Raw genomic sequence first — 27478 nt, 5'->3', positions numbered from 1 at the left:
GAAGATGTGTTCCCAGCAGCAGCCTCCAGGGCGAGCAGACGGTCCTGGAGGACAGACTAGGACTGGCATACCTGCCAGGCACATCCAAGTGCAGCCACTAGGTACGCATTTGTGGGATACAAATGCTCCTTTCCTCAACTATCATGACAACTGAGCTTCGTTTAAAAGAAGAGTTGGTTTTCCACTTTCCACGAATTCACCCAGGTCTCTTTAGAATCACCTATGTACCCTGTTGATTTTTCCCCGTGGACCATCTCTATAAATCAAAGGCCAAGCTGGCTTATGCTTTCCTTAGGTTTTCTTCATATTTCCCCACCCAGTTCCCTAAATGAGCCTACAGTGCATAAAGTGATCTTACCACATTCCTTCTTAATGCTCTGAAGTGAAATAATTTCTAAGTGCTTTTGATTTTTCCCCATACTGTGTTTCAAGTTAAAACAGATATACGGTTTGCTCTGGTTCAGAATCATTTCCTAGCGTACAGCACATCCTACTGATGCAAAAAGTTCGTGGGATTCTTCCACTTCATTTTTTTACCTTTAGAATGCAATTCAATGTAACTCGAGGAATCTGAGTGCTTGCTATAAACAAGGCATTGGGCTGGGCTTAGGGAGAATGTAAACATAAAATCCAATACTAACATAGATTTTTCTCCCCTTTTAAGAGAATTTTAGGAGTTATTGATGATGTCAGCTAGCAAGCTCAAAAAGTAAAACTGGATGCTTACTCATGTACTGTTCTGGGAACCCCTGACCATGGCTAGGTCTCACCAAATAACATACACTCCTCCTGAACAGGGCCTTTATTTAAATGTTTTGTGGCCCCAGAGTGCTCGTTGGGTAACTGATAAATATTTGTTGAAATACTAAGGGGAAAATATAAAAATTTTATTGGTAAAGCAGCTGCAAAGCAGCAACTTGAATGTTAAGAGTTAAAAAATGGTAGGAAACCAATTTCCTTAGCCCCTTAAAAACTGGTTTCTTATTTTCTTATCTTTATTTTTTAATATCGGAGGACACTTCCTCTTTCAAGAACTTCTTTCAGCAAGCTCACTAAATATGCACTGCTACCTTCTCCTTATTCAGATCTCAGGTGGTTTAGGACAAACAGCACACTAGTTTCCTGTATTGTTTTGAGACTCCAGGAAAGACAGAAGATTAGTAAAAGGCATCCACATGTCAGATGGTAGGTTAATTCATGAGTGTTTTCAGAGTCAGGAAGAAAGGTTGGGAGTCTGTTGTCCTTGAGGCAGACAGAAGAAAGAAAAGCAGCAGCCTGTTTAGTTCATAGGGGAGAACAAAGGCCAGGAAACTGGAGGGCTCTGTTAGCTTTGGTAGAAGCACGCCAGGTCTTACTCGGGTTAGAAGACTCTCTATTTCCTCTGTCGGGCTGTTCCCATAGAAGCTGAGCCCGCCTATCACGGAGATGGGGCGTCTTCTCCAGCTTCCTTTGGGGGAGCCCATGGCAGGGTTCTGGTCTGCAGCATCTGCAGAGGCCGTGTTTGGCTGGCGATCTCCCTCCACGGTGTCCTCTTTCTGGGGGTCCACAGCAACTGAGTCTTCGGGAATAGACAGACTCCGGGTGGCCAGCTGGCCATAGTCAGAGAGCGGTCGGGGCCTTGATCTCCTCCCAGAACCCCATTTCCTCCTGGTGATCCTCTGAGACTCCGTCCTTTCTTCATCCCGGGATGAGTCCCGCCTCCAGGATTCCTCTGTCACAACCTTTTCAAATGCGAACAAGTTAGGTGAGCACCAAAATCCAGGAAGGTATTGAAAAAGAACAAGCCATACACTCCCTCCCATCCATCCTCTTCAGTCCTGCCTTGAGGCCTTCTTGGTATACTTGTTTGTTTTTTTAAAAAGTTATTTCTGTAACAGGAAGACATAACTGAAATGTGCACTAAAATAAGCAATTCATCTTTAACTGGAGGCTGAATTAAAACCATAATTTAAATAGTGATGTATGGTGACCGAGGATGAGCTATGATAAAAGACACTAAGAAAATCAATACCACTGTGAGATGCTAGAAAGAACTTCTATGGTATCACCCAAAATACAAAATATACATAACAATAGCATGGGGAAATGCAGGAAATCCAGTTACTTAAGGTCTGCGGATTTGGTTCTGCCGCTGTTCACTGGGGAAGAATGGGTCCTTGTGTGGATGAAATGCTATACCAATGATAAGTGAGATAGTCTTTATCAGCCACAGTTAATTATTGCTCTTAAAAAGCCCTGTGTAGACGAACCGTGCCCAGGTTCAGCCTGCCTGCGGATAACCTCTATGTCAGCACACCCCTCAAAGTCTGCGTTCAGAGGAGGGCTGCTGCCTAATTCTACAGGACGTTTCTCCCATCCCTGGTTATTATTTTTTTTAAACACATTTTTATTTTATTATTTTTTAAAGATTGTATTTACTTATTTGAGAGAGAGAGAGCAAGGACAAGCACAGGGAGAGGCAGAGGAAGAGAGAGAGGAATAAGCAGACTCTCTGCTGAGCAGGGAGCCTCATATGGGGCTCGATCCCAGGACCCCGGGATCATGACCTGAGCTGAAGGCAGACGCTTAACCGACTGAACCACCCCCCAGTTATTATTTAAAAATAAAATAAAAAATAAAAATAGTCCAGGGCCCAGGGAAGAGGACAAGAACAAGCAGAGTTGTACTGGAGGGCAGGGCAAGCAGAGCAGGCCACCCAGGCCTGGAGGCCAGCAGCGGAACGGCCCCAGGCAGCCTGGCCCTGCCCCCAGGACTGGCTCAACAGGGCATGCTGCTTGCCGGTCAGTGGCAACAAAGAGCTCAAATACAGTTCCTATAATTTCCAACCCCGTGTGCCTCCATGGTCCCTAAGATCATACACAGCTGATTTATGAGCAACATAGCGGTTTGAGGTACCGACCCCTGGTACGTCAAAAATCTGCATGTTAACTTTTGGCTTCCCCCAAACTTAACTACTAATAGCCTACTGTTGGATGGAAGTCAATTAATACATGTTTGGTATGCTATACATAGCATATGTTGTTTTTATAATAATATAAGCTAAAGAAAAAAAAAGATGTTATCAAGAAAATCATAAGGAAGAGAAAATACACTTACAGTATTGAACTGTATTTATAAAAAAAAAAAATCCACGTGGAGGTGGACCCACACAATTCAAACCTGTGTTGTTCAAGGACCCACTGTACTATGAAAAATCTCATGAAGAGCAAAGAAAGCAGAAAGGGATTTACAGACACTCCACTGCATTGCCATCATTTTTCAAATTAGGAAAACAGAAACCCAGGGAAGTGAGGGGACTTGCCCAGGGCCACATAGCCCACGCACAGTAAGAGAGACACTGAAATGTGGGCCTTGTAATTTCTGTTCCCACTGTACCAAGTCACCTCTGCTCCAAAGCTAGTAAGTTCTAGCAGTCACCACTTACCATGCTGTCTGCAGCTTCTGACAGCAAGGAACTTCATATTTAAATCAAGTCACCAGTGAGGGATCTAGAATACACCCCTGTATATTCTACCCGAGCTCAAGGTATTCCACCCTCTACCTGAGCTAAGGTATTCAAGAAGAGACGTTTTTCCCCCCTGAACTCCCTTATCTGCCTGAAAGTAGAGCCTCCCCAAAGAACTCCGTTGTCATAAATCCATAATTGTGCAGGTTCAATCCTATCCTGGGATAGGATTTTCTTCTTCCAACCAGGGAAGATTTGACTCTTATCAGTTGAGAAGAGAAGCCCTGGCCTCAGCAGACAGTGGCCACAAAACTATCAGACCTCCCATTTATCTTTCCTAAATCACTGGGTTTCCCATAAGTGCCCTTCTCCACCTCCCCTCCCCTAGTGAGAAAGTATAAATGCCCCCAATTCTAACCACTTCCTGGAGTCACTTTTTCCTGTCAACTCCCACCTACTCACATGAATAAAAACCTGTCTTTTCTAATCTGTCTTTTGTCAGTTCAATTCCACACACCCCCACATAGTAAGCCTAGGACAGTGGAGAAAAAGGTTTTCCTCTCTGACACCATCATGGGAAAATATGAAAAATCATGAAAAAGTTAATATTTTTTGCATTACATATGAAAAACAGGATATTATGGAGAGTTTAACTACATTATTTAAACTAAGTGGCACAATTTAAGCACACAAGAATAAGCCATTTATATTATCACCCTGTGATAAAAAGGTTCAGACAAGGTGTTAGAAACACAGAAGCAAGACAAAATTACAGGCAAGGAGTAGTCTAACTGGTAACAGTTAACTACGTGCAGTTTTTTGAGGTTGTTTTTGTTCTTTGGGTTTTTTTTTTTTTTGCACTTACGCAACATGCAGCACGCCTCACTGAAGCCTTACTGATGCAGACAGGAAAATAAGGAAATGGGTGTAGGAAGGCAGGAGGCTGTCTTAGTTGTTCAGGTAAGAGATCCTTCTGAGACCAAAACATACTCCAGGAAGTGAGGAGGCTGGATAAAGGCAGGTATGCTCAGAGCAGGAAATGAGAGGGCAGGAGACGTGCACAGGATGATTTCTTTAACACGTCATGCCTCAAGTTTCAACGACAGTTCCCACCGGGGGGTACGCATTAAGAACCGACTGTCATTCTCCTAGAACTATTTATACAGTCCCACTGAAGATACAAAAGGAGAAAACAGCCTTTCCAAGTGGTACTGAATGTCCTAGGAAGTGCAAAAATTAGTTAACAGAATAATATATACAACTGAAAGTTCCGCTTTACTCCTACAAAAGAGGGAGAGACAGTGATCCTTGGCCAGAAGAGACTTACATTCCTTGTAAAACAAATCTGAGCTTCGATGCGTATTCTAAAACTGAATCTCCTTTCGGCAGAGTCTGCGTACTTCCAGAATACAACGGAGGTTCATTCCAGGGAACATAGTTTGACTGTGATTATACCCGCAACTACAAACACCCACCACCACCACACTCCACAAGTTATAACCTACCCCGGATTCTGCTACCGGCAGGGATGGCCCAGAGACACATTGAAGGAACAAGCAGTTGACCACATCCATGCTCTCTGAGATTCTTTCTTGCCTTTACACCAGGACAGTGAAGGCGTAAGTGGTCATGCCAGAGCTGTGTCTACTGACGCTTCTCCTCACAACCCAGCAGCCTGGGCTTCAGATCAATCCAGGGCTCTAAGCTTGATTGGCCGATTCACACCCAAGTCATAAACTTTTCTAAACAAACTTTGCAGCTGAGTGGCTGCCCTTTTAACTCTTGCTTCTCTGTATTATTGTTTTAAAGTATTTTCCCTAGTCAGGAGTCCTGAATTTCTTCTTCCTATACAAGATTCCTTTCTTTGCTTCACAAAAGTAAAAAGCCAAGATAGATCTTATTACCTCCAGTGAGACACTTCAAAACATGTTTTGAAACCACAGTGCAAGTTAAGTTATTAACCGAGGAAAAAAAGACTTGACAAAAAGCCCTGATGTCACGTCTATCCATTCAGAAGCTTCGTCTAAGGGAAGTTTAATGGATCAAATAGCAAGAGTTGTGGGTTGAATTATGTCCCCTGTAAAAGGTACATTGAAGCCCTAACCCTCAGGGCCTGTGAATATGATCTTATTTGGAAATACCGTCTTTGTAGATGTGATCGAGTTCAGATGAAGTCATGCTGGATTTGGGGAGCCCTAATCCAATGGCTGGTGTCCTTAGAAAAAGAGGGAAATTTAGACACAAAGACGAAAGTAAAGACAGTCATATGGGGACAGAGTGATGCATCTATAAGCCAGGAAATCCCAGGCAGAGGCCAGAACAGATCCCCAGACTTCTGGCCTCTACAACAATGGGAAAAAGTCCTCTTGTTTTGAGCCACCTGGTTGCTAGAAATTTGTTACAGTAGCCCTAGGAAACTCATACAGCAAAGCAATTCAGAAGAAACTACTACAAGCAGGGAAATTAAGATGCTTTGGGAAGACTGAAAAAAAAATTAACCAAAGCAGAGCTTTTCCAGCGGAAAGAAAAAAAAAGAAAGGTATTCTCAAGATGTGCATTAACACAATAAGCAAGCCTCCCACATTGCCTCAGCATCCTGAACACCACAGGGAATTCAGTGCAGTCCCAGAACTGGAGGTGGGACAAGAACACACCCAGACAGCTCACGTTGCAGGAGGCCGGCCATAATGCTAGCAATGACAGCTGTGGCAGGCTTGGGCTACCTTACCTAATCCTCACCACCACCCCGCGAGGCAGGTAACTATTCACGACATTTTACCATTTAGACACTGGGGCAATGACTCGCTCGAGTTAACAGGGCCAAAGGAGACAGGCCCATTTACAACTCAGTCTGTCTGACTTCAAAATCTCTGTCCTTTCCGCTCTGCAGCCCCACATCCTTGGCATACACTTTTACAGAAGCAAGACAAAACTTGGTAGGTCTTCCTGCCTTTAGCTATAGAGCTCCTTGGAAGGGGGTGGGGGTGCTGGGAGGGCAATGACAGGAAGAAAGGCTCTGTAGGTACCCCTGCAAGCTGGGGAAAGCTAGAGACCCCTTCCCCAAATCACCGTTTTGTTTTGTTTTTTTAAAGATTTTATTTATTTATTTGACAGAGGGAGACACAGTGAGAGAGGGAACACAAGCAGGGGGAGTGGGAGAGGGAGAAGCAGGCTTCCCATGGAGCAGGGACCCCGATGTGGGGCTCGATCCCAGGACCCTGAGAACATGACCTGAGCCGAAGGCAGACGCTTAACGACTGAGCCACCCAGGCGCCCCCCAAATCACCGTTTTAAATGCATAAAATAAAAATTAAATAAAGTAAAAATTTATAAAGTTCATAAAAATTTATAAAATTAACATTTTAAATGCATAAAATAAAAATTAAGCTAAAATCATAATCAGATTATTTTGAAATATAATTATCAAAATATTAAAAGAATTGATACAATAATATATATAAAACACATAAATTAAGAAGACTAGCAATTGGTCTGAAAACTGCCATACTTTGGAAGTACTGACGAATACAACAGATTTTAAGATATCAGCAAAAACTGCTGTATGATGTGAAAAAGATCTGTGATTTCTATGGGTGACAAAATCACAGGTGTTGGTAAGATAAAAGTGCTCTGGCTTGCTGCCTATAATCATAATTGAAGGAAATGCTACATTTTACCTACAAGGTAGTGAAGATAAAAGCCCCACTCCTCAATTTCTGTTGACAGAACCCTCGGATGAACTAAGGTTCAAAACTCCCAGCTGACACAGTTTCACTTAAGACGAGTCTATGGTACCAGCTCTGTGCTCCAACTCCAGAAAAATGAAATTTTAGACTTACATATTGTAAAATTTAAAAAGTGGCATCTCACTATTTAAAGCTACACGTCACTAACTAATTTCCCTTAAGTGAAAATTAATGTGTCATAAGACTATGCATAGGCCTTTTTTTCTTCTTTTTTTTTTTTAGTGCAGATTTGTTATCTGGATTATCGAGTGCTTGGAATGGGATGGGTTGTAAATACATGTCCTAGGATTTTAAGAGAGGGAGGGAACTCATAAGATCCCAGATCAACTACTATATTTTAAGGTAAGAACAAGAAAATCTTTACATATTTAGAAAGATGAAAACTTGTGTGCTAATGACATCTTTGTCTTTGTTACTTTAACACCAAAAAGATACTCTTAGTTACTTAGAAATCTTAAATTGTCATCAACTTACATTTATAATCTACCTAAAGTCATATTTTCAGGCAAGTAAAGAAGGCATTATTATACTTATTTTGGAGATGAGAGAACTCAGGCACGGAGAAGGCAATGGATTTAATGAAAGAGTGCATGAGAGAGATCAGGCGCTTCATTTAATCTCATCTTTGCAAGGCACTAGACATGACCCCCCCCATTTGTAGGTATACATAAGAAAACTGCAACATGGTTTATTGCAAAACCCCAGAGCAGCAACTTCCACAAATACTAGACCTCGAAATGTTGCTCCACAAAAAGCCTCCGTGTGCTTATCCCTTTTACATCTCTCCACTTCTGGTTTATACTTCCTCTTTGATGAATTCTCTGGGCTGTTTGTGGGTCCTCACTCATCAGGGCATGCATTCCTACATTTTCCCTGACTCTTCCTCTCTACTCCCTCCTCCAGCAGCATACCACACCTTCACTCCTGCTCTAGGCTCCACTCCCTTCTCTCTCCTCCTGGAGCAGAACTTCTCCCTTCAACTGATCACATGTGGAATGCAAATACAGTTGGTTTTGTTGAATGATTACTGAATCATGTTTGGTTTCTTATCTTTAAATTTTAGAACAAATGGGTGGAATAATCTTTCTTTCTCCAAAGCTGCCTTTTCTTTCATAGACCTTGATGGTGTGTGTGTGTGTGTGTGCATGTGCGCGCGGTAGGAATTGTACTAGCGTAAGGGGAGGTCCACCAGAAATGGACCACCTATCATCTGGGTGTGCTAATTCTCCCCCCTCCTAACTTTCCAGGAATTCACACATCTTTTCCTACCACACTTAGGCTAGTTAAGGAATAAACAGCCAGGTAGGGGTACTTCTGAAATTGCCCAAGCGAGGAGAGGAGAGAGGCAGCCTCAGACTTGGTCTGAAATAAGTAAATAGCCAAACACCCATCATTTAACCAAAGACCACCTTAAAAATCATGCATGTTCAGGGAGCCTGGGTGGCTCAGTTGGTTAACCAACTGCCTTCGGCTCAGGTCATGATCCCAGGGTCCTGGGATCGAGTCCCGCATCGGGCTCCCTGCTCAGCATTTCTCCCTCTGACCCTCCCCCCTCTCCTGCTTTCTCCCTGTTTCTCCCTCTGACCCTCCCCCCTCTCCTGCTTTCTCTCTCTCTCTCTCTCAAATAAATAAATAAAATCTTAAAAAAAAAAAAAAATCATCCATGTTCAGCCTGGCTCCTTTCCACCTTTCAAGGTTTCCTCTAGTTCAGGGACCATCCTGGTAAGGGAGAGACACCATCATAAACTTGTTTGTTGGGGTGCCTGGGTGGCTCAGTCTGCCTTCGGCTCAGGTCATGATCCCAGGGTCCTGGGATCGAGCCCTGCATTGGGCTCATTGCTTAACGGGAAGCCTGCTTCTCCTTCTCCCACTCCCCCTGCTTGTGTTCCCTCTCTCGCTGTGTCTCTGTCAAATAAATAAATAAAATCTTAAAAAAACAACAACAACTTGTTTGTTCCCCCTTCTCAGACACCAGATTTGGACTTAGCCCAGGTCTGGACAGGGCCTGGGCCAGAAACAGAAGAGAAAGTAGAAACCCATTCATTTACTGAGATTTTCCTTCCCTGCCTTAGAGGCAGAAGTATATATTAATGCTGGGTGACATTCTTACCAACAGGCTGAATGCTTAAGATACAAGGTTTCGAGCTGTAAGAACCTTAGTGGCTGTTGGAATTCTGAGAGCAAATGAAATGCGAATGACTAACCAAAAACTGTTCTGATTATTATCAAATGAGATCACACACACATCAGTAATCTTGATGTAACTCTTCAAAATTAAAGAAAAAGAGAGAAGAAAAGGAACTATTGTAATCTGGAATGCTGTGGCCTTGTCCTTTGGGTTCAGGGAATAGATAGGCCATTTGCTAAAAAAATATATGACACAGTATTAAAAATATTTTAAAATATATTAATGCTTCTTAAGGCCCTTGAAGTAAGAGGGGGGTATAGTGGACTTCAATTGCCCTTACATGTGTAAAACTGATGATAAAATATACTTAAAACATAGTTAATAAATCTACAACTTGTTTTATAGGCAGAAAAGGTAATTTATTAAAAATGCAAATATGTGAAGTTCATGGAGAACACAATTTAATATTCTTAGCCTAGTTCTATAAGCACAAGAAGGTACTTAAATAACCATGAACATTTTAAACACCGTTGAAGACTTAGAATACTATACTGAGGAGAAAGTAATGTAGCTGAGCTCATCCTCTCTTTATTGAAAATAAAGAAATGAAGTCTGTCTGACTGTGATAAACCCCATCCTGGACCCTCTGACCACACCCTGAGCCCCTAACTCCCGTCTCCCTTACATCGTGGGAGGGTGGTTACCACTGACCCTGCCCAAACACAGGACCAGTAATAAGCTTTCTTCCCCCAGGCTTCGTAATAATCACTTAAGGGAATTCCATTTTCTGGGCTTATCCAAAAACCTAGATCACCCTACCATCTTCAAATCAACAACACCACAATGCTGGGTTTAACACCCAAGCAGAGAAAATAATAGAACTGTAGGCTGCAATTTATGCCTGGACTCATTAAGAGTAAAGACACATTTTAAAACCATCATATTATAAAATAAATGTATATAACAATTCCATCTTAACATCTTAAAATGTATTTTATCTCTGAGTGGCTCAGTTGGTTAAGTGTCTGCCTTTGGTTCAGGTCATGATCTCAGGGTCCTGGGATCAAGCCCTGAGTTGGGCTCCCTGCTTAGTGGGGAGTCTGCTTCTCCCTCTCTCTTATGCTCTCTCACCTGCTCACAGATGCTCTCTCAATAAAATAAATAAATAAATAAATAAATAAATAAATAAATAAATAAATTCTTTAAAAAATGTATTTTATCTCTGAAACACATGCTGAGGAATACAGAGGTCTACTTAAACTTTCTTTAACTTATAAAAAGCATGATTTTATATAAATGAGCTTACTTTCCTCTTTTCCAATTGCTTATTGAGGACAACAAAATATTCCAAAATCAAAAAATGTTTTAGAGTTGAATATATCAGAAATCCATTGTTTTTCTAAACTCTTCTGAACATCAGAGGTTTTTTCTTAATGCTGCTTTGACTTCTGTTGTACAGAGAGGCTAGAAGGAAGCAGGAGGAGAAGGGAAAAGAGAACGGGCAGCAGAGAAGAAGGTCCCGGCTGATTCTCTAGTGGACAAAAATGGAAAGAGGTATCTGTTCACAGCATCACTTGCATTTCAAGTCATGCATGACAGCATACAAACATTCAAATCAATGGCCCCAAGTGCCTTTAGAATCAAGAAAACTAAGTGTTTCTGGATTAGAATACAGGATGGCACCTTCATGAATCATCTCTCTCCCCAAACTGCTTTCTTGTATTAGTGAAGGCCATCCAATATACCCCATACTAGGCATTCTTGATTCTTCCCTGATCTTCACAAGCCCCAGCCCCAGTCACCATGTTCTGTCAATTACTCAATCTAGTTTACTAGATTCAATTCAATTACTCTGCTCCATCGTTTCTCACAGAACTATTCCAATAGTTGCCCAACTGGTTTCCCTGTCACCAATCTACTCTATGCTACTGAAACACACGTTGGATTCTAGCTAGCCATTACCTGGAACAAACCCGAGGCCATTCAAAATCTCGTCCAAGGTCTCTCCAGCTCTGTCTTCAGATACAATTATTCTCCAGCCCATATCAAATGATTCACCATTTAACACATATTTACTTTATGCAATTGTAAATGAGATAAAAGTTGCTCTGCTCTCAGATTATCATTTGCCTTTGTGAAACTGTAAAATTTACCCTTCAAAACTCAGTTGAAATATTACTTGCTGTAGGAAAACTTCATAAACTCCCCTGGGCTCAGAGCTCTTTGCTCCTTTCTGGGCCTCTGTTTAAAACCACTGCAATGTTTACATAGCATTTATTTATTTGTCTCAACATCACGCAAAAGCAGCTGTTCCTATTCTTTCCAAACTCCCCAATACTATGGTAATGTCCTCACAGTCTGAGAGCCTGAGAGGTAATTAAAGATGCTTCATGCATGTGGAAAGGGATGAATGCTGAGTTGGTGGATAAACGAGCAAATAAATGGACAGTTCTGGATGGCAAGGAAGCTGTTTCCTCCCTACATTCATGTATGATTTTATAAAAATGAGCTTGATTTAAGTTATTGCTTAGTTACTAAAACTATGTATTTCAAAATCAATAACCATGTTTTAGGTCAGGACACAACCATCCATTCCTGTCTCTTTCATAACCTGAAAACAAACGGACTACAATTTTCCTTCCCTTACTATCGACAACCCTGTTTTGAAGGCCTCCTATTTCGTTTCAGAGACATGAAGTACATGGGAATGGGATATTTTCCAACAAAGAAGTGTCTGCTGCTGGCACAAAGTGTAAAAAGAAAGATTTAGGACTTCTAAAACATCTCTTTTCTATATCTTATTTTATTTTTTTAAAGATTTTATTTGACAGAGAGAGACACAGAGAGTGAGGGAACACAAGCAGGGAGTGGGAGAGGGAGAAGCAGGCTTCCTGCCGAGCAGGGAGCCCGATGCGGGGCTCGATCCCAGGACCCAGGGATCATGACCTGAGCCGAAGGCAGATGCTTAACGACTGAGCCACCCAGGTGGCCCTCTATATTTTAGTTTAAGCTTGAAGCATTACCGTATTGGCAGGATTGAAATGGTAAGATGAAGAGGAGGCAAGGAACAAAGAGGGCACAGTGATGGGAAGTTGGAAAAAAGAACCCAGAAGAGTCAGAGAAAGTAATGACTTCATGAGGATTCTGTTTTTCTACCAGCAACACTCACTGATGACAGATTGTGTCACTCTCCTTTAAACTTGCAAGGGTCCAGCATATGAACCTAATCAAGAAAACAGTGACCCCAAATTAGAGCTGCTGTTCACCAGGAATGCTTCTATTAAGAGCGGCTCAGCCTGGGGCACCTGGACGGTGCAGTAGGTTGAGCGTCCAACTCTTGGTTTCAGCTCAGGTTGTGATCCCAACAATCCTGAGACAATGAGATCGTGAGATCATGAGACTGAGCTGGGGTTGGGCTCCGTGCTACACACGGAATCTGCTTTCTCTCTCTTTCTCCCCCGCACCTGCACACTTTCTCTAAAATAAATAAATAAATCTTAAAAAAAAAAAGAAGAGCAGCTCAGCCTCTCTGTATAGGGACTGTCACATAAGGCAAGACTTACAGACAGCACCAGTGGTGTTTCTTTTTTATTTCTATTGAGGGATATGAGAATGTGTCCTAGTGCAAAATACCTTGAAAATGTTTAATTCGAAACTTGGCAGTGAAAGAATTACAGATGAATAATTTACACCACAAAGAGTAAAAACATAAAGCAAAGTGTACAACAGAACCTTGCTATAAGTAAATATGTAAAAATTTATACCATACATGAGAGAATGGGGCTGTAATAATGGACCTTAGTCATAAACCATATTTAAGGCTCCACACCTCCTATCTCCCCACCTGTGGCGCTGATCTACAAGAAATGCCATACTATGGATCTGGGTTCACACCAGCCCTACTGTCCGAGGCGGCTTTCTTCAATCCTGTGTCAGAAAGTAAACTACAAAAGAAGTTGTCAGAAAAGGGACTGAAACCCCTTTGCTGAGCTGCCAAGCCCATCCTAAGTAGTCTCCAAAAAACCCACCTAAAAAAATCTAGAGGAAAGACTCTGATTTGGGCAAGACCAGCTGTGGCAGGAAGTGGCCCAAGCTCAGTGGAAAGAAGGCTAGTCGTGGAGTCAAAAGAGAAAACAGAATGGAAATTCATCAAAGGCCTGTGATACCAGCACTTACCGATCCCATCTCATTTAATTAAAACACCCTCTGCAGGGCGCCTGGGTGGCTCAGTCAGTTAAGAGTCTGCCTTCAGCTTGGGTCATGGTTCCAGGGTCCTGGGATTGAGCCCCACATCAGGCTCTCTGCTCGGCAGGGAGTCTGCTTCTCCCTCTCCCTTTGCCTGTGCTCTCTAATAAATAAAATCTTTAAAAATAAATAAAATAAAATACCCTCTGCAGTAGATACTTACACTTCTGTTTTACAGATCAGAAAGATTGTGAGGTTCCACTAACCATCAGGAAACAGCAAATGGTTAGAACTTAGGTCTATGTGTTTCTGGGCCTTCCTCCCCATTCTGAGACCTGGCTCTGGGGAGCTGCTACTCAGCAGCTGTGTGATTCTGACAGGAGGGTCCTGTGACCTTCCCAAGCCTCAGTTTACCCATCTTTTAAAACAAATACAACAATGCTGGCCTACTCTGCAGGGAGGCTGTGAGAATCAAATGCAACAATGTTATGTGAAGGACTTTAATTAGCTGCAAAAGCGTCATATAAAAATGCAAGAGGTTACTACTGGTACTTGTATTCTTGCTTTTTCTTTTCTTTTCTTTTTTTTTTTAAGATTTTATTTATTTATTTGACAGAGAGAGACACAGCGAGAGAGGGAACACAAGCAGGGGGAGTGGGAGAGGGAGAAGCAGGCTTCCCGCTGAGCAGGGAGCCTGATGCGGGGCTGGATCCCAGGACCCTGGGATCATGACCTGAGCCAAAGGCAGACGCTTAATGACTGAGCCACCCAGGCACCCCTATTTTATTTTTCTGATACATTTATTTTTAAGAGACATTTACATTTTTAGAGTTCCAAGAGAGCTGGTAAAATTCCAGTTTCCAGCAGTGGTTGGAGCAATTGCTATACTGACACTCCTCAACATATTTTTTTTTTTTTTAGATTTTTAAAAAAAATTTTAAGTAATCTCTATACCCAACATGGGACTTAAACTCACGACCCTGAGATGAAGAGTCACATGCTTCACTGACTGAGCCGGCCAGGCGCCCCTTTCTCAACGTATTTTGGACCAAGTTCTTCATTCCACCATTTCCTGATGAAAAGTTTTAATTTCACTATTTTGCCAAAAGGGATTTTTGTTTGTATTCTGTAAAAATTCACACCCAAATGATAATAGAGTTCAATGAGAAAAACAGGATTACAGGCTACCTTTAACTTTTTCAGGAATAACTCTCTTTCCTAAATCAAGAGTTAACTGGGGTAGATCCCCTGGAAGAGAAATGTCCAAACCTAAAAAACAGGATACTTAACACCTACAAGAGCCTAGATACTTAATACCTAGAGCCTCAGCCTGGAGAGCGGATCTCAAACTTCAGTGTGGCAAAAATAATTCCCTGGGTAGCATGTCAAAGTCCAGATTACTGGACCTGGACTCTCGTGATTCCAGTTCAGTAGCTCCTGGTAAGACTCAAGAATCTACACCATTAGCTTGCATCCTGGGTATGATCTTCATCCCAAACTTTGAGAAATTCTGGCTAGAAGATCAGAAGTCCCTTGCAAAGTTTAACTGGTGTGTATTGAAGTATCTGACCAAAGGCAGCAATTTTAATAACAAAAATTATGATTATGATAAAGCCAACATTTATTGAATTTACTGAGCATCATTTCATTTAATCCTGGTACATACTATTATCTCCATTTTTAAAGAAACTGAGGCTTAAGTAGGTCAAGGACATACAGCTGGTTAGTAGGGAAACTAGGATTTGAACTCAGACAGCCCTACTAACAAAGCGCACCTATTTTATACCACAGAGCTTCTCCACCACTCAGAAATGCTGGCATTGATGGCCAGCAACCACATCAGTGCTAGTTTACTAGGAAGTTACCATCTGTGAGTGTTCTTTCCTCTCCAACCCACCTGAGCCCCCCACCCCACCTCAGCTTTACTACTAACATTCTAAATGAAGGCAACATCCCAAATTGTCATTTTGTCCCCCGACTGGCAGCTGTAGGAGAAACATAGATAACATTCAGTTTATATAGCAACATGTGGCAATTTGTGGTTATGCCCTTTTGCCAATTAAACCTACAATATTCCTTCCGATTGCCATGGCAATGATGTACCACATGAACGTGTCACCAAGCCAACTGGAAAGTGATTTCCAACCTTGGATGCTCTTTGATCTTAATTATTATAGGGAAGCTTAAGATGAGAAAAACGAACCAAGAGAAAAACAAATACATTGGCATCTTAATCATCAAGCTAAAATTTCCCCCTAAAAATACAAACACTACTTTTCTGCATTTTGTGACTGCTGTAAGGTCTTATTATGCCTTTGTCATCCACAAATTAAAACAAAGCACCAAATAAGAGTAAATATTAAAACCCTGACAGATATATAATAATATTGCTTTGTATCATTTAAGTATTTCATGTACTTTAGAAAGCTTAATATGCATAGCATTGATATATTTCATATTATTATTAATGATTAATTATTGATTATAATTGATTATATTATAATTATGATACATTAACATCATTTATACCTGATTACATATTGTTATTATGGTAACTCTATAAAAACTAGGCTCCTGCTCAGATATATAGGTATGTAATTCTGTCTCCCTCTTCCCCCTTATTTTTTTAAATTTTTTTTTTTAAGATTTTTATTTATTTATTTGAGAGAAAGAGAGCACAAGCAGAGGGAGAGGCAGAGGGAGAGGAAGAAGCAGATTCCCCACTGAGCACAGAGAATGATGGGGCTTTATCCCAGGACCCTGAGATCATGACCTGAGCCAAAATCAAGAGCTGGCCGCTTAACCGACTGAGCCACCCAGGCACCCCTCTGCCCACCCCCCCCATCTTGTTTTTAATGGGAAAATCCTACTTGATGATATTTCACTAGAGGAAAAAACTGTTCTAGAAATGAGCCACTTTAAAGTTCAAGGATGACATGATTACATGTACATTACATTATTCTTTAGATTTTACATTTTTAGAAAATAATTTTAGAAGTGGCTTTTTAAATTTATAAAGTTCAGTGGCCTGTCAAATATTAAGTACCCATTCAGAAATACTTTGAAACATATCGCTGCAAAAGATATACCTGTTTATATAATGACAAACATGAATCTTTTTTAGGGCAAGTGTCAACTTCAAAAAGACAAAAAATGTTGACTTGATTGTTAAAATAAAAAGCTACTTTAGGGGCGCCAGGGTAGCTCAGTCAGTTAGGTGCCCAACTCTTTTTTTTTTTAAGATTTTATTTATTTATTTGACAGAGACAGCGAGAGAGCACAAGCAGCAGGGAACAGTAGAGGGAGAGGGAGAAGCAGGCTCCCCGTCGAGCAGGGAGCCTGATAACGGGGCTTGATCCAAGGACCCTGGGATCATGACCTGAGCCGAAGGCAGACACTTAACCATCTGAGCCACCTGGGCGCCCCAAGGGCCCAACTCCTGATTTCCACTCAGGTCATGATCTCAAGGTCATGAGATAGAGCCTCAGGTCCGGGGCTCAGTGCAGAGTCTGCTTGAGATTCTCTCTCCCTCTGCCCTTCCCCTGGCTCATGTTCTCTCTCTCTCTCTCTCTAAATAAAATCTTTAAAAAAAAAATTAAAAAAAAAGCTTTCACATTCTGGCTCATGACCTGCATTTTATGACTTAATATTTCTTTTTTTTTAAGATTTAATTAATTAATTATTTATTTGAGAGCACATGCACATCCATTGCATGCATGAGTGGGGGTGGGGGGTAGAAGAGAGGGAGAAGCAGACACCCCTCACTGAGCAGGGAGCCTGTCTTGGGGCTCAATGCCAGGACCCTGAGATCATGACCTGGGCGGAAAGCAGACACTTAACCGACTGAGCCACCCAGGCACCTCTGACTTAGTATTTCTGCAAGAAATCTTTTTCTGTTTAGTTCTTCGCCTGCAAAAGGAAAACTAAACAAACAGAAAACACCTTAGAAGAACTAAACATAAGCTAGCACAAGGATGACTAACAGAAAGCATATTAATTCTCTTTACAACATCCCGTGTGGGATGCTGCTGAACAAATATCCCCCCCAGGGTTGCTAATACTTAGGGTATATACTGATGGTATAGCAAATGTCCTTGTAACAAAAGGTTAACTTCATTAGAAAAATATTTTTAAAAGCACAAAGGATATATCATATTTTCAAATTATCTTTCCAACTGTAATTGCAATTTCTGTGACTCAAGTTCTAGGGCTTCTCTGTCAGAAAAAATTGAGAACTCAGTGGGGTATGGAAACCTATATTCTCTGTAACGTAAAAACTGTGGACCATTTAACAAATGAAGCTGGGATAACTGGATGTCCATATGTAAAAAAAAGAAAAAAAATAATAACCTAGACCTTTACCTCACATTGTACACAAAAATTAACCAAAAATGGAGCATATGCCATTTAAGAAACAAAACAAATGAGCAAAGGAAAAAAGAGAGATAGAGGCAAATCAAAAAACAGACTCTTAACTATAGAGAACAAACCGATGGTGACCAGAGGGGAGGTGGGTGGGGGATGAGGGAAATAGGTGAAGGGGACTAAGAGTACACTTATCATGATGAGCACTGAGTAACGTATAGAATTGCTGAATCATTATATTGCACACCTGAAACTAATATAACACTGTAAGTTAACTATACTGGAATTAAAATAAAAAACATAATTTAAAAAAAAAAAGGAGCATATATCAGGTGTAAGAGCTAAAACTAACATTTCCAGAAGACAGGAGAAAATCTTGGCGATTTTTGTCAATACAGAGATTTCTACTTTCCAAAAGACCCAATCAAGAAAATAAAAAGACAACCCAGAGACTGTGAGAAAACATTTGCAAGTCATATATCTGATAAAGGACTTGTATCTAGAATGTATAAAGAAATCCTACTGCTCAATAAAACTAAAAAGGCAGTGACAGTATGAGCAGAAGATCTGAATAGACACTTCACCAAATAAGATAAAAGAATGGCTAATAAACAAGATGATCAACAGCATTAGTCATTAGGGAAATGCTAATTAAAATCAAAGTGAGATACCACTACATACCCACTTGAAGGGCTAGAATCCAGAATAGTGATGATACCAAGTCCTGGCAAGGACACAGAGAAACTGGCACCCTAATACATTGCTGGTGGGAATCTACAATGGGACAACTGTTTTAGAAAACAGTGTGGCAGTTCCTCAAATGGTTAAACATAGAATCACAAATGACCCAGAAACTCACCTCCTACTTACCTACCCAAGAGAATGGAAACATATGTCCACACAAGACTTATACATAAATATTGATAGCAGCATTATTCATAACAGCCCCAGAGGGGGAACAACTCTAATGTCTAACAACTGATGAATGGATAAACAAAATGTGAGATATCCATACAACTGATTATTATTCAGCCTTAGAAAAGAAATTAAGTGAGGGGTGCCTGGGTGGCTCAGTTGGTTAAGCATGTGCCTTCTGCTCAGTTCACGATCCCAGGTTCCTGGGGTCAAGCCCCAAATCAGGCTCCCTGCTCAGCGGGGAGCCTGCTCCTCCCTCTCCCTCTGCCCCTTCCCCTGCTGGTGTGCTCTCTCTCTCCTCTCTCTCTTAAATAAATAAATAAAATCTTTAAAAAAAGAAATTCAGTGCTGATATACGCTACAACATGAATCAGTGTTGAAAACAATATACCAGGTGAAAGAAGCCAAACACAAAAGACCATATTATATGATTCTATTTCAATGACATATCCAGAAAAGTATAATCTATAGACACAAAAAGTAGATCAGGCACCAGGGATGGAACAGGGAGTGACTGCAAATGGATGTGAGGTCTCCCTCAGGAATGATGGAAATGTTCTAAAACTAGACAGTGGTGATGGCCACACAACTCCAAAAAATTTACTACAAATCACTGAATTGCTCACTTAAAAAAAAAATATTGAGACAGAATGCAGATCAGTAGTGGCCTGGGTTTTTACAGGAGCAGGAATTGCCTGCACAGGGCACAGGGGAACTTTCTGGCGTAATGGAAGTGTTCTATAACTTGACTGTTTTGGGGGCTGCACAACTCTATAAATTTCCTAAAAATTACCAAACTGTATATTCACAACTGGTGAGTTGCATGTTATGCAAACTATACCTCAATAAAACTCCTAAAAAGCCTTGGGCAGATTCTCTAGGGTCACTACATTTTCTTCTATAAATGCAACCTCCTATTTCTGGTTCTAGGGATGGTCCTGTGAAATAGCTGTGGATCATTTCTAACCTCCAGAAGAATTGTTGATGTCTCCAAATAGCTATTTGAGGAACACAAAGAGTCATACCTACGTAATCTGCAGAGTCAAAACTAGGTAATGTATCTATATCTCTGATTAAATCACACCAAAAACAGCACCTTGGAGCTATCGTTATGTGTTAAGTACCCATCATCCTCATCAAACTCCAAAATTTGTAATTCATGTTGAAATTGGGCCTGAATTTAGTCCCTGCTCACCTACTGCATTACTCCAGTACTGAAGTTGGAGGGAAGTTTTACTTTCGTGACACTGTACCTTGTGGTGCCACAAAATACCCTCTTTTTTATGAGTCGGGAACAACAACGCAAGTAGCGGTTCTCAGGTGGGGGCCACCCCAGTGGGTGGTGGGCAAGCTAAAATCAGCACTTGCAGAGACTGGAGGACACCATGAGTGGTGGGCCAGGCCAAGTTAAAACCCTGCGTGGTAAAAACAATTTGTATTCTACAAAATCTCCCAGTCAAGCACTCCAGTTGCTTTAACTTTATAAGACTGGGTTGTACAATGGCTTCCAACAATTTTGAAGCTACAGTCCCTGAGGAAGAAAATGATAAAACCCTAAAACACTGGAGTGTTCAAGTAAACAGAGGCTCAGAAAAGGAAAGGGATTTCGCACTAGGAGCCAGCATGTTAGTGGAAGGGCTAGGATAATAACCTGAATTCAGCTCCAGTCCATTGTTTTCATGGCTTGTTTGATTACCGATTCCAACACAAGAGTATGCTCCTGATCGCCCCATCATCTTTGACTTCTCTCTCCCCCAGAACATTCAAATGCTAATTAAAAATAAACTGTGAAATCATTTTGAAGTGTAACCTCTCCTCTCTGTTTTCAGGGTTTTAATACAGATCTCATTACCTCTGAACTAGACTATTGAGGAATGCTCTCTCCCAGGACCGCCCCCATCCCAATCCTCTCTATGTAGCTGGTCCCCTTCTGCGGTCCCTGGTAAACACCTCTCTGGCTTTCTCCTGCCTGCAGGGTAAAGTCCAAGCTCCAAGCAAGGCCCTTTTTAACTCTGTACAGATCTAACTTTCCAATCTTATCTCCCACTTCTCCACCCAACCACCCTGTACAAAAGTTATGGTGAGCAACGTGCAGTTCCCTTAGCACCACAGATCAGCATCTTTGTGGACACTTACTATATGCAAAGCTCAGTGCTGAGCTCTCTACCTGCATCATCTCATTTTATCTTCACAACAACCCCATGTGATAGGCAGGTACTCTAGCTACTCCCAGTTTACAGGGGAGGAAAATAAGGCTTAGATAACTCTTCTGGCTGACTCCCTATGTCAACAGTACCTCCTCCCTCCCCCATGCTCTTCCAGTTGGCCTGGAAGACCCTGCCGCTCCTCAACTGCTGCCCCCTGCATCCCCCATCCTGAGCTTCTTCAAGACCTCACACACTTCTCTTTCCCCAGTTATGCAACTCTACCCAAGGTTAATAATTCGGTCTTTGGTGCTTTCATGGTACTTTGTACATTCCTCAGCAGAAACACCACACTACATCATAATTATTTGTATACATTCCAATCTACCAATTAGAATGTGGATCTATAAGAACAAGAATAGCCTTTTTTCTTCAACTCTTTCTTTTCCTTATATCTGGCATATATATCAGGTAGGTAAATACCGAATGACAAGGTACATTAGTCTTTATAATGTGTTGTTTCATTCACTCCTTTTCCTTCCTTCCTTATATATTCTATTTCCATCCCCACATTTCAGAGCCTTATTACCTCTGAGCTCTCTCTGGCAATAAATTCCTGATAGCTTTCCCCCGGTCATCTTTCTTTCCAATTCTCTTCTATACCAATGGTGGATTAACTTCCCCAAAACGCAGTTCTGTGCTTGGCTCTTCGCTATTCAAAAACATCTTTGACTCCATGGTGCTTACCAAGTAACGTATAGATAGAGATTGTTTACTCTAAATTCAAGAGTGTGCATGATCTGGGCTTAATGATTTCATCTTAACTTGGATCATTCCCCTACACCAAACCAAATTATGTTACTTCCTATTCTCTCAAATCACATAAAATCTCTGCATATGTGACCACTGAAACTATATGTAGACATCTTGCCTTCTTCAAATCAGTTTCCTTCCTTGATTTGATACATGGGTAAAAACTACAACTCTTCTGAAATCCCACAGCATATGGTTTTACCTCTTTTGTGAGATTTAATCTATTCTGCACAGTTCTAATAAGATTTAGATACATCTTAGCTCATTTATAATGTCCTTGACATCCTTATAGAGCTACATCTAATTTGAGTGTCTTATACCTGGTAGGTGCTCAACAAATTTGCTTTGGTGCAATACTGAATGAACATATAAATTTTAGGTCATGCTAGAACCTAACTCTCATGCTTTAAAAAAAAAAAATTAATGTGAAGTCAAACTAACTGTTTGAAGATCTTCACAGTCCTCCCTAAGACTATAACGCAGTCAAAAAACACTTTTGGAAAAATCTGATCTTAATGCACCCCTGTTTCAAGAAGTCAGGTCAATCTAGGATAGAAAAATCATCTAAGTGGATAGTAATCATCGCACACTGAGAGCCAGTGTTAAGCATTTTAACAGGCATAAATTTAACAGGCATAAATCCCCTGGTTCCTACAACAAACATCCAAGGCAAGATGAAGCTATCCCACATTCTGCCCTTGAGAAGACTGCGGCCAGGAGAAGCTCAGCAGTTCACTCAATGGAGGGCATCTTTAGAACGGCAGAGCCAGGATTCCAACCAAACTAAAAATAATAATAATAATAAAATAAAATAAAAATCTACTGAAAGACTAAAGCTCCCTCTCAAGGAGTTACAATGGATTTTCATCATTTAAAAGAGTTCCAGGGCATCTGGGTGTCTCAGTTAAATGTCCCGACTCTGGATTTCAGCTCAGGTCATGATCTCGGGGTCATGGGATTGAGCCCCGAGTGGGGCTCCGTGCTCAGCTCAGAGTCTGCTTGAGGTTCTCTCGCCCTCCCTCTGCTCCTCCACCAACTGGTATGTGAGTGTGCACACCCTCCTGCTCTTGCTCTCTAAAAAAATAAATACAATCTTTAAAACTAAATACATAGGGGCGCCTGGGTGGCTCAGTCAGTTAAGCATCTGTCAGGGTCCTGGGATCGAGCCCCGCGTTGGGCTCCCTGCTCAGCAGGGAGCCTGCTTCTCCCTCTGCCTCTGCAGCTCCCCCTGCTTGTGCTCACTCTCTCAGATAAATAAATAAAATCTTTAAAAATAAAAATAAATAAATAAAAGAGCTTCACCTACAGCATATTTCAACATTACCACAAATTTCTGAATCTATACTGCATGACTAAGGACGGGGTCCCTTTCCTAGTGACCTAATTCACCCAATGGAGCTATTCTAGGACTTGGTAGGAAAACCAGCAAGAACACTCTAAATTCGTGTGCCTATACCTTTATCAGGGGACAGGGGGCACTGTCCCCAGTATAAATACTCAGTTGCATTTTTAAACTAAAACAATTTTAGGGTCCTTCAACTGATCATTACTCTTACAAAAAAACTTACCACTAGGTGGCAGAAGTATAAAGTTAACAAGGTGATTTTTCTACAATGCTTCATAAAGGAAGAGTAGGGGAATATTTCCCACCCTTTTTCCACAGTAATACAAAATCCTGTTAAACTGTTAATAGTTTTTCAAAGATTATTTTGTCACTTTGAGAGTGTCATGTTATAAATAAATGGTTCTAAATTTAAAAATTATTACTCCTTACTGAAAACTGCATTATAATACTTATTTTAAATATCATAATATATATAGATTTCAACTTTTTTTATACTCAACACTAATCATAACTTCAACTAGCTTTAAAGATAGAAGTAGAACCATACTTTCAATGAATTAAGTACAGAATAACACACTGTACGCTAAAATATATTGAGACTGTAATATAATTTTGTGTAATGCTATATAAGATAGACAAAAACTGCTTTATAAATCATAAAGGTTGGAGTTCCTGCATTTTGTAAGGTGTTTTTCTGTTTGTTTCATTATGCTTGTATTTTGTTTCTAAATGTCAAAATAAAAGAGAAGGCTTCAGGGTGTATTTTACCATATATATATATATGACAAATATCATATATATATTTTACTTCTCTGCAAGTAACACTGAGGATGACCAATATGTAAAATGCAAGTTGGGCAAAATCATCATTATATTTTTCTTCACGACATTTACTTTAAAAGCACAAGAGGAAGCCTGATATGCTTGATAAGAATTTTAAGGAAATAAATGCAACTTCAAAATGTGATAAACATCTTGAGGCAAATTTGTCGAATTATCTGTACACATGTGTGGACTCCTGATGACTTGTGCCCTGCTTTCTATCTTTGGTGATCCCTTGTGGGTAGAAATTAAATTATATATGATTAAATTATATATAACTATATATAATTAAATTACACTTGGCAAATATATGGGTAAAGCTATATAATGATCAAAATAATTCTGAAAAGTAAGTTAGAAACTATCTCTTGCATATGTTGACTTAATATGCACTCAGAAAGAAAATATTTTAATGATGATTTTTTACTAATTTTATTAAGCAGAAAATAAAATCTCCATGTTTCATATAAAGAACCTCTAGACCTATGCAAATCTTTTATTTTGGAGCAGGGGGGTGGGGGGTGGGGGTGGTTCTAAACCATCAGTAGGGCAGGTTGGGTGTTTGGTAGAAGGAATTATGCTTCTTCTTATCATCCACAGGCTATCCTGGCTTCCAAGTTTGCAAAAGCTGTTGTGTAATCATTCATCTACAGGCATTAGAACAAAACCGAGGTCCTCTCCAGGGATCAGTGGGAAGGAACAGCTGCTAGGAGATTATTTTCTATGGCAAGCACCAATTTATACCTGTAAAACAGTCTAGAAATGTATGTGAAGAATAGTTGGCAATATATACACATGAATGCATTTCCTCATCTTTCAGCTCTGTAATGTACTGAATGCATTTAGAAATAAGTGAAAATTATACAGTAAGGGAAAGTTGTCTGGATGCTTGACAGGATATGAAAAGAACATTGCTCCTGTAGACTTGACAGTTATTAGTTGATCTGATTCATGAGATGCTTATGTTCTACTCTAAAAATAACTGCAATAACAGTCATAAAAATTTCTTTGAACCATCATCACTCAGGGGTTGACGGGTATTAAACTGCAGGTTTCTAATTCGTTCCTAGAAAATAAAAGATTTAGAACATATAATGGTGTCTTAACACAAAGAATCTCATTTATATGTAGTCTGTTGGAAAGGACACAGCAACAATTTAAAATATTAAGAAAACTATGGGTAATAAAAAAATGTTTCAAAAAACAAAATTTTGAGAGCCCCTATTAAATAGCTGCATACAGTGGAAGAGAGGTCTCTATCAACATTTTCCCCCCAGAATCTAGCATGTGGTTGGTCCTCAGTTAAGTATCTTTTGAATGAATGGTGGGGCAAGTGCCATCTCAAGGAATTTGGTAGAGTAGCAGTTCCTTTCAAAAGAGATAAAGATGACAGCACCTTGACAGGAATAATCACGATGGCAGTCCAATCAGCACAGGGCCGCCTGCCTCTCTGGCAGGTGAAGCAAAAAGGGTAAATGCCAGGGGAAACACCCCAGCGTACGGGCAACCTCCAGGAGAGATGAAAGGTCAGTGCTAGGACAGGCACCCCTTCCGCAGCAGGTTACCTACCAGAGGTCCCTGCTCTGCCCTTACCTCCTCCCTCCTTTCCTCTGGACCCGACGCCAGGTGGGGGCTCAGCTGAGGGTGGCTGCTGGCGCCGTCCTCACTGCCTTTGTCACACGCGGCTTGCACAGAATCCTGGGAGGTCACAGGCCCCTCTGCCCTTTCTTCACTGTCCACTGAAGTGAGGGACAGCGCACTGAGGCTGCTGGGACACGTGGCATTTCCCGCGCCTGGGCTCTGAGGGCTAGGGGGCTTGGGTGTGGTAGGCCTTGCGGGGGTGAGCGGCTGCTCGGGTTCGAAAGTAAACTGGCTACCAGCTTGGCGTTCGGCGGAGTCCTGGGCAACCGGACTCGCTGAGGCGCTGCCAGCGCAAGGACGGGCACTTCCGGCCGCCCCGCAGCCTGTGGCTTCCAGAGGAAAGACGGCCGTGTCCACGTCCACCTGGGAGCTCGGAGCCCCAGCCGGGCCGCACCCCGAGCCGGCGTGCGCACCTGCGCACCTCCTCCACTCGCGCTCAGCGCTGGTGGACACGCGGCGGGAGTAGGCGTCGTGCAGCCGGCTGTGCACCTGCAGCCTCTGGCTCGCCTCGCCGGGCGAGGGCGCCCCGCTCCTGGGGCTGTCTCTCCTCCAGGCCGCGTCGGTGGCGCTGCTCACAAACCTCAGGACTCTGTCAAAGTCCTTGGCCCGCAGTGGGCTCTTCCAGCGTTTCGTCCTCCTCTCGGACCCACCGAACTTTTCCGAGTCGGCAGATGAACTGCTTAGCGTCCGTCGGGGCGCTGGCTTTTCAGGCGCCCCCTTGAGGTCCGTGAGATTTGAGGTGGACTTCCGTTTGAAGGAGCTCTTCTTCAGAAAGTTCAAGTTATCCGTGCTCTTGCTTTTCCTGTAGATGATGCTATTGTTCTCGGAGTCCTTCACTAGGATCTCACACACGGTGGGCTCCTGGGTGACAGGGGCCAGCGGCCGGACGTGGTTCTGGGACCCTTGATGCTTCTCGCAATCCAGGAGGCTGATGCGGCCCAGGCCATAGGCGCGGCGGATGCTGCGGGACCGATGGGTGCTCCTCTGGAAGGCGTCGTCGGCCTCCTCGGGGTCGGAGCAGTCCGACGCGCCCCCTGGCCCTACCTTCGGGGCGTCACTTGCTGGTCCCGAGGAGGGGCACCTGCTGGTTTGCATTCCGACTGCAGCACCGTTTGGGATGGGTTTCCCTGGATCACGTTCCGGGGGGTCTTCCTTTGCCGCATCTGACCCCTCTCGGTTCTGAATTCCTTGAAGGACGGAGGACTTCAGTTTTTTGAAAGATCCCATTTTCCGAAAGGAGGCAAGGGCATTCCAGGTGGAGGAATTTCCCATCAGGACCATGGAGCGGGGCCTCTCTGGGTTGGTGCTGGTCCTCTTCCTACTCACGGAGAAGAGGCGCATGAGCTTAGCAGGGCTGAGTCTGGCCTCCTGGGCTTCCACCTCCCCGCAGTAGCTGCTGCTGCAGCCTCCATTCTGACATGCTGGGTAAGTCACCATTTTGGGGTCTTTGGGATCAGAGACAGAACATGGGATAGCGGCAAGTCGCCCATGGCCGTTCTGGGCTGTTGTCATGTTCTCGGGGCTGGGAGCCCGTGGCCACAAGGCAGCTGGGTTCAAACCCACATGCACATCCGCATCCACAGGCCCCAGATGAGTATCTTCATCTCCAAGGCTGCTGCCAGCCTGGCTTTCACACCTACGGTGCGCATCAGGCTCCTCAGTTGTGGCCACTGCCTACAACAGAAAACAAAGCAGGGATTTAGTTATTTTCCCCCACAGAATAACCTCTATGAACAGTGGCTTGTTATTTTGTTTAAGAATTCTGAAGACAAAAGAAGCATGCCTTGTGACAGGGCTGATCAGTTCAAAACTATTTTAAATTAAAAATTTATGTTTCCTAATTCATTTCACAATGAATTAAAGGGAAGAATGCAAATACACATTCCTTAAAAAAAAAAAAAGATAATTATGGGTTGTGCATTCAATGTA

The 27478-nt window shown here is 42.0% G+C and overlaps 1 protein-coding gene across 6 annotated transcripts in view; it reads right to left on the bottom strand.

The window, feature by feature from the left end:
- SPATA13 (spermatogenesis associated 13) overlaps nucleotides 1-27478 on the bottom strand; it is a 142349-nt gene that overhangs the window by 54262 nt on the left and 60609 nt on the right. For 4 of the 6 annotated variants that reach the window (XM_032403331.1, XM_032403328.1, XM_032403332.1 and 1 more), the window contains 2 exons: nucleotides 25502-27223; nucleotides 1356-1721 (listed from right to left, as the gene is read on the bottom strand). In XM_032403331.1, the coding sequence (XP_032259222.1) occupies nucleotides 1356-1721; nucleotides 25502-27061 (1926 nt within the window). In that variant the 5' untranslated portion in view covers nucleotides 27062-27223. Of the gene's footprint in view, nucleotides 1-1355; nucleotides 1722-4950; nucleotides 6525-25501; nucleotides 27224-27478 lie in introns of those variants that run through there. The other 2 variants (XM_032403333.1, XM_032403330.1) reach the window with 2 other exon arrangements.

Source organism: Phoca vitulina, unplaced genomic scaffold (genome assembly GCF_004348235.1).
Source record: "Phoca vitulina isolate PV1807 unplaced genomic scaffold, GSC_HSeal_1.0 scaffold5, whole genome shotgun sequence".
Taxonomy (NCBI): domain Eukaryota; kingdom Metazoa; phylum Chordata; class Mammalia; order Carnivora; family Phocidae; genus Phoca; species Phoca vitulina.
This window is presented reverse-complemented; position numbering and strand designations above follow the sequence as displayed.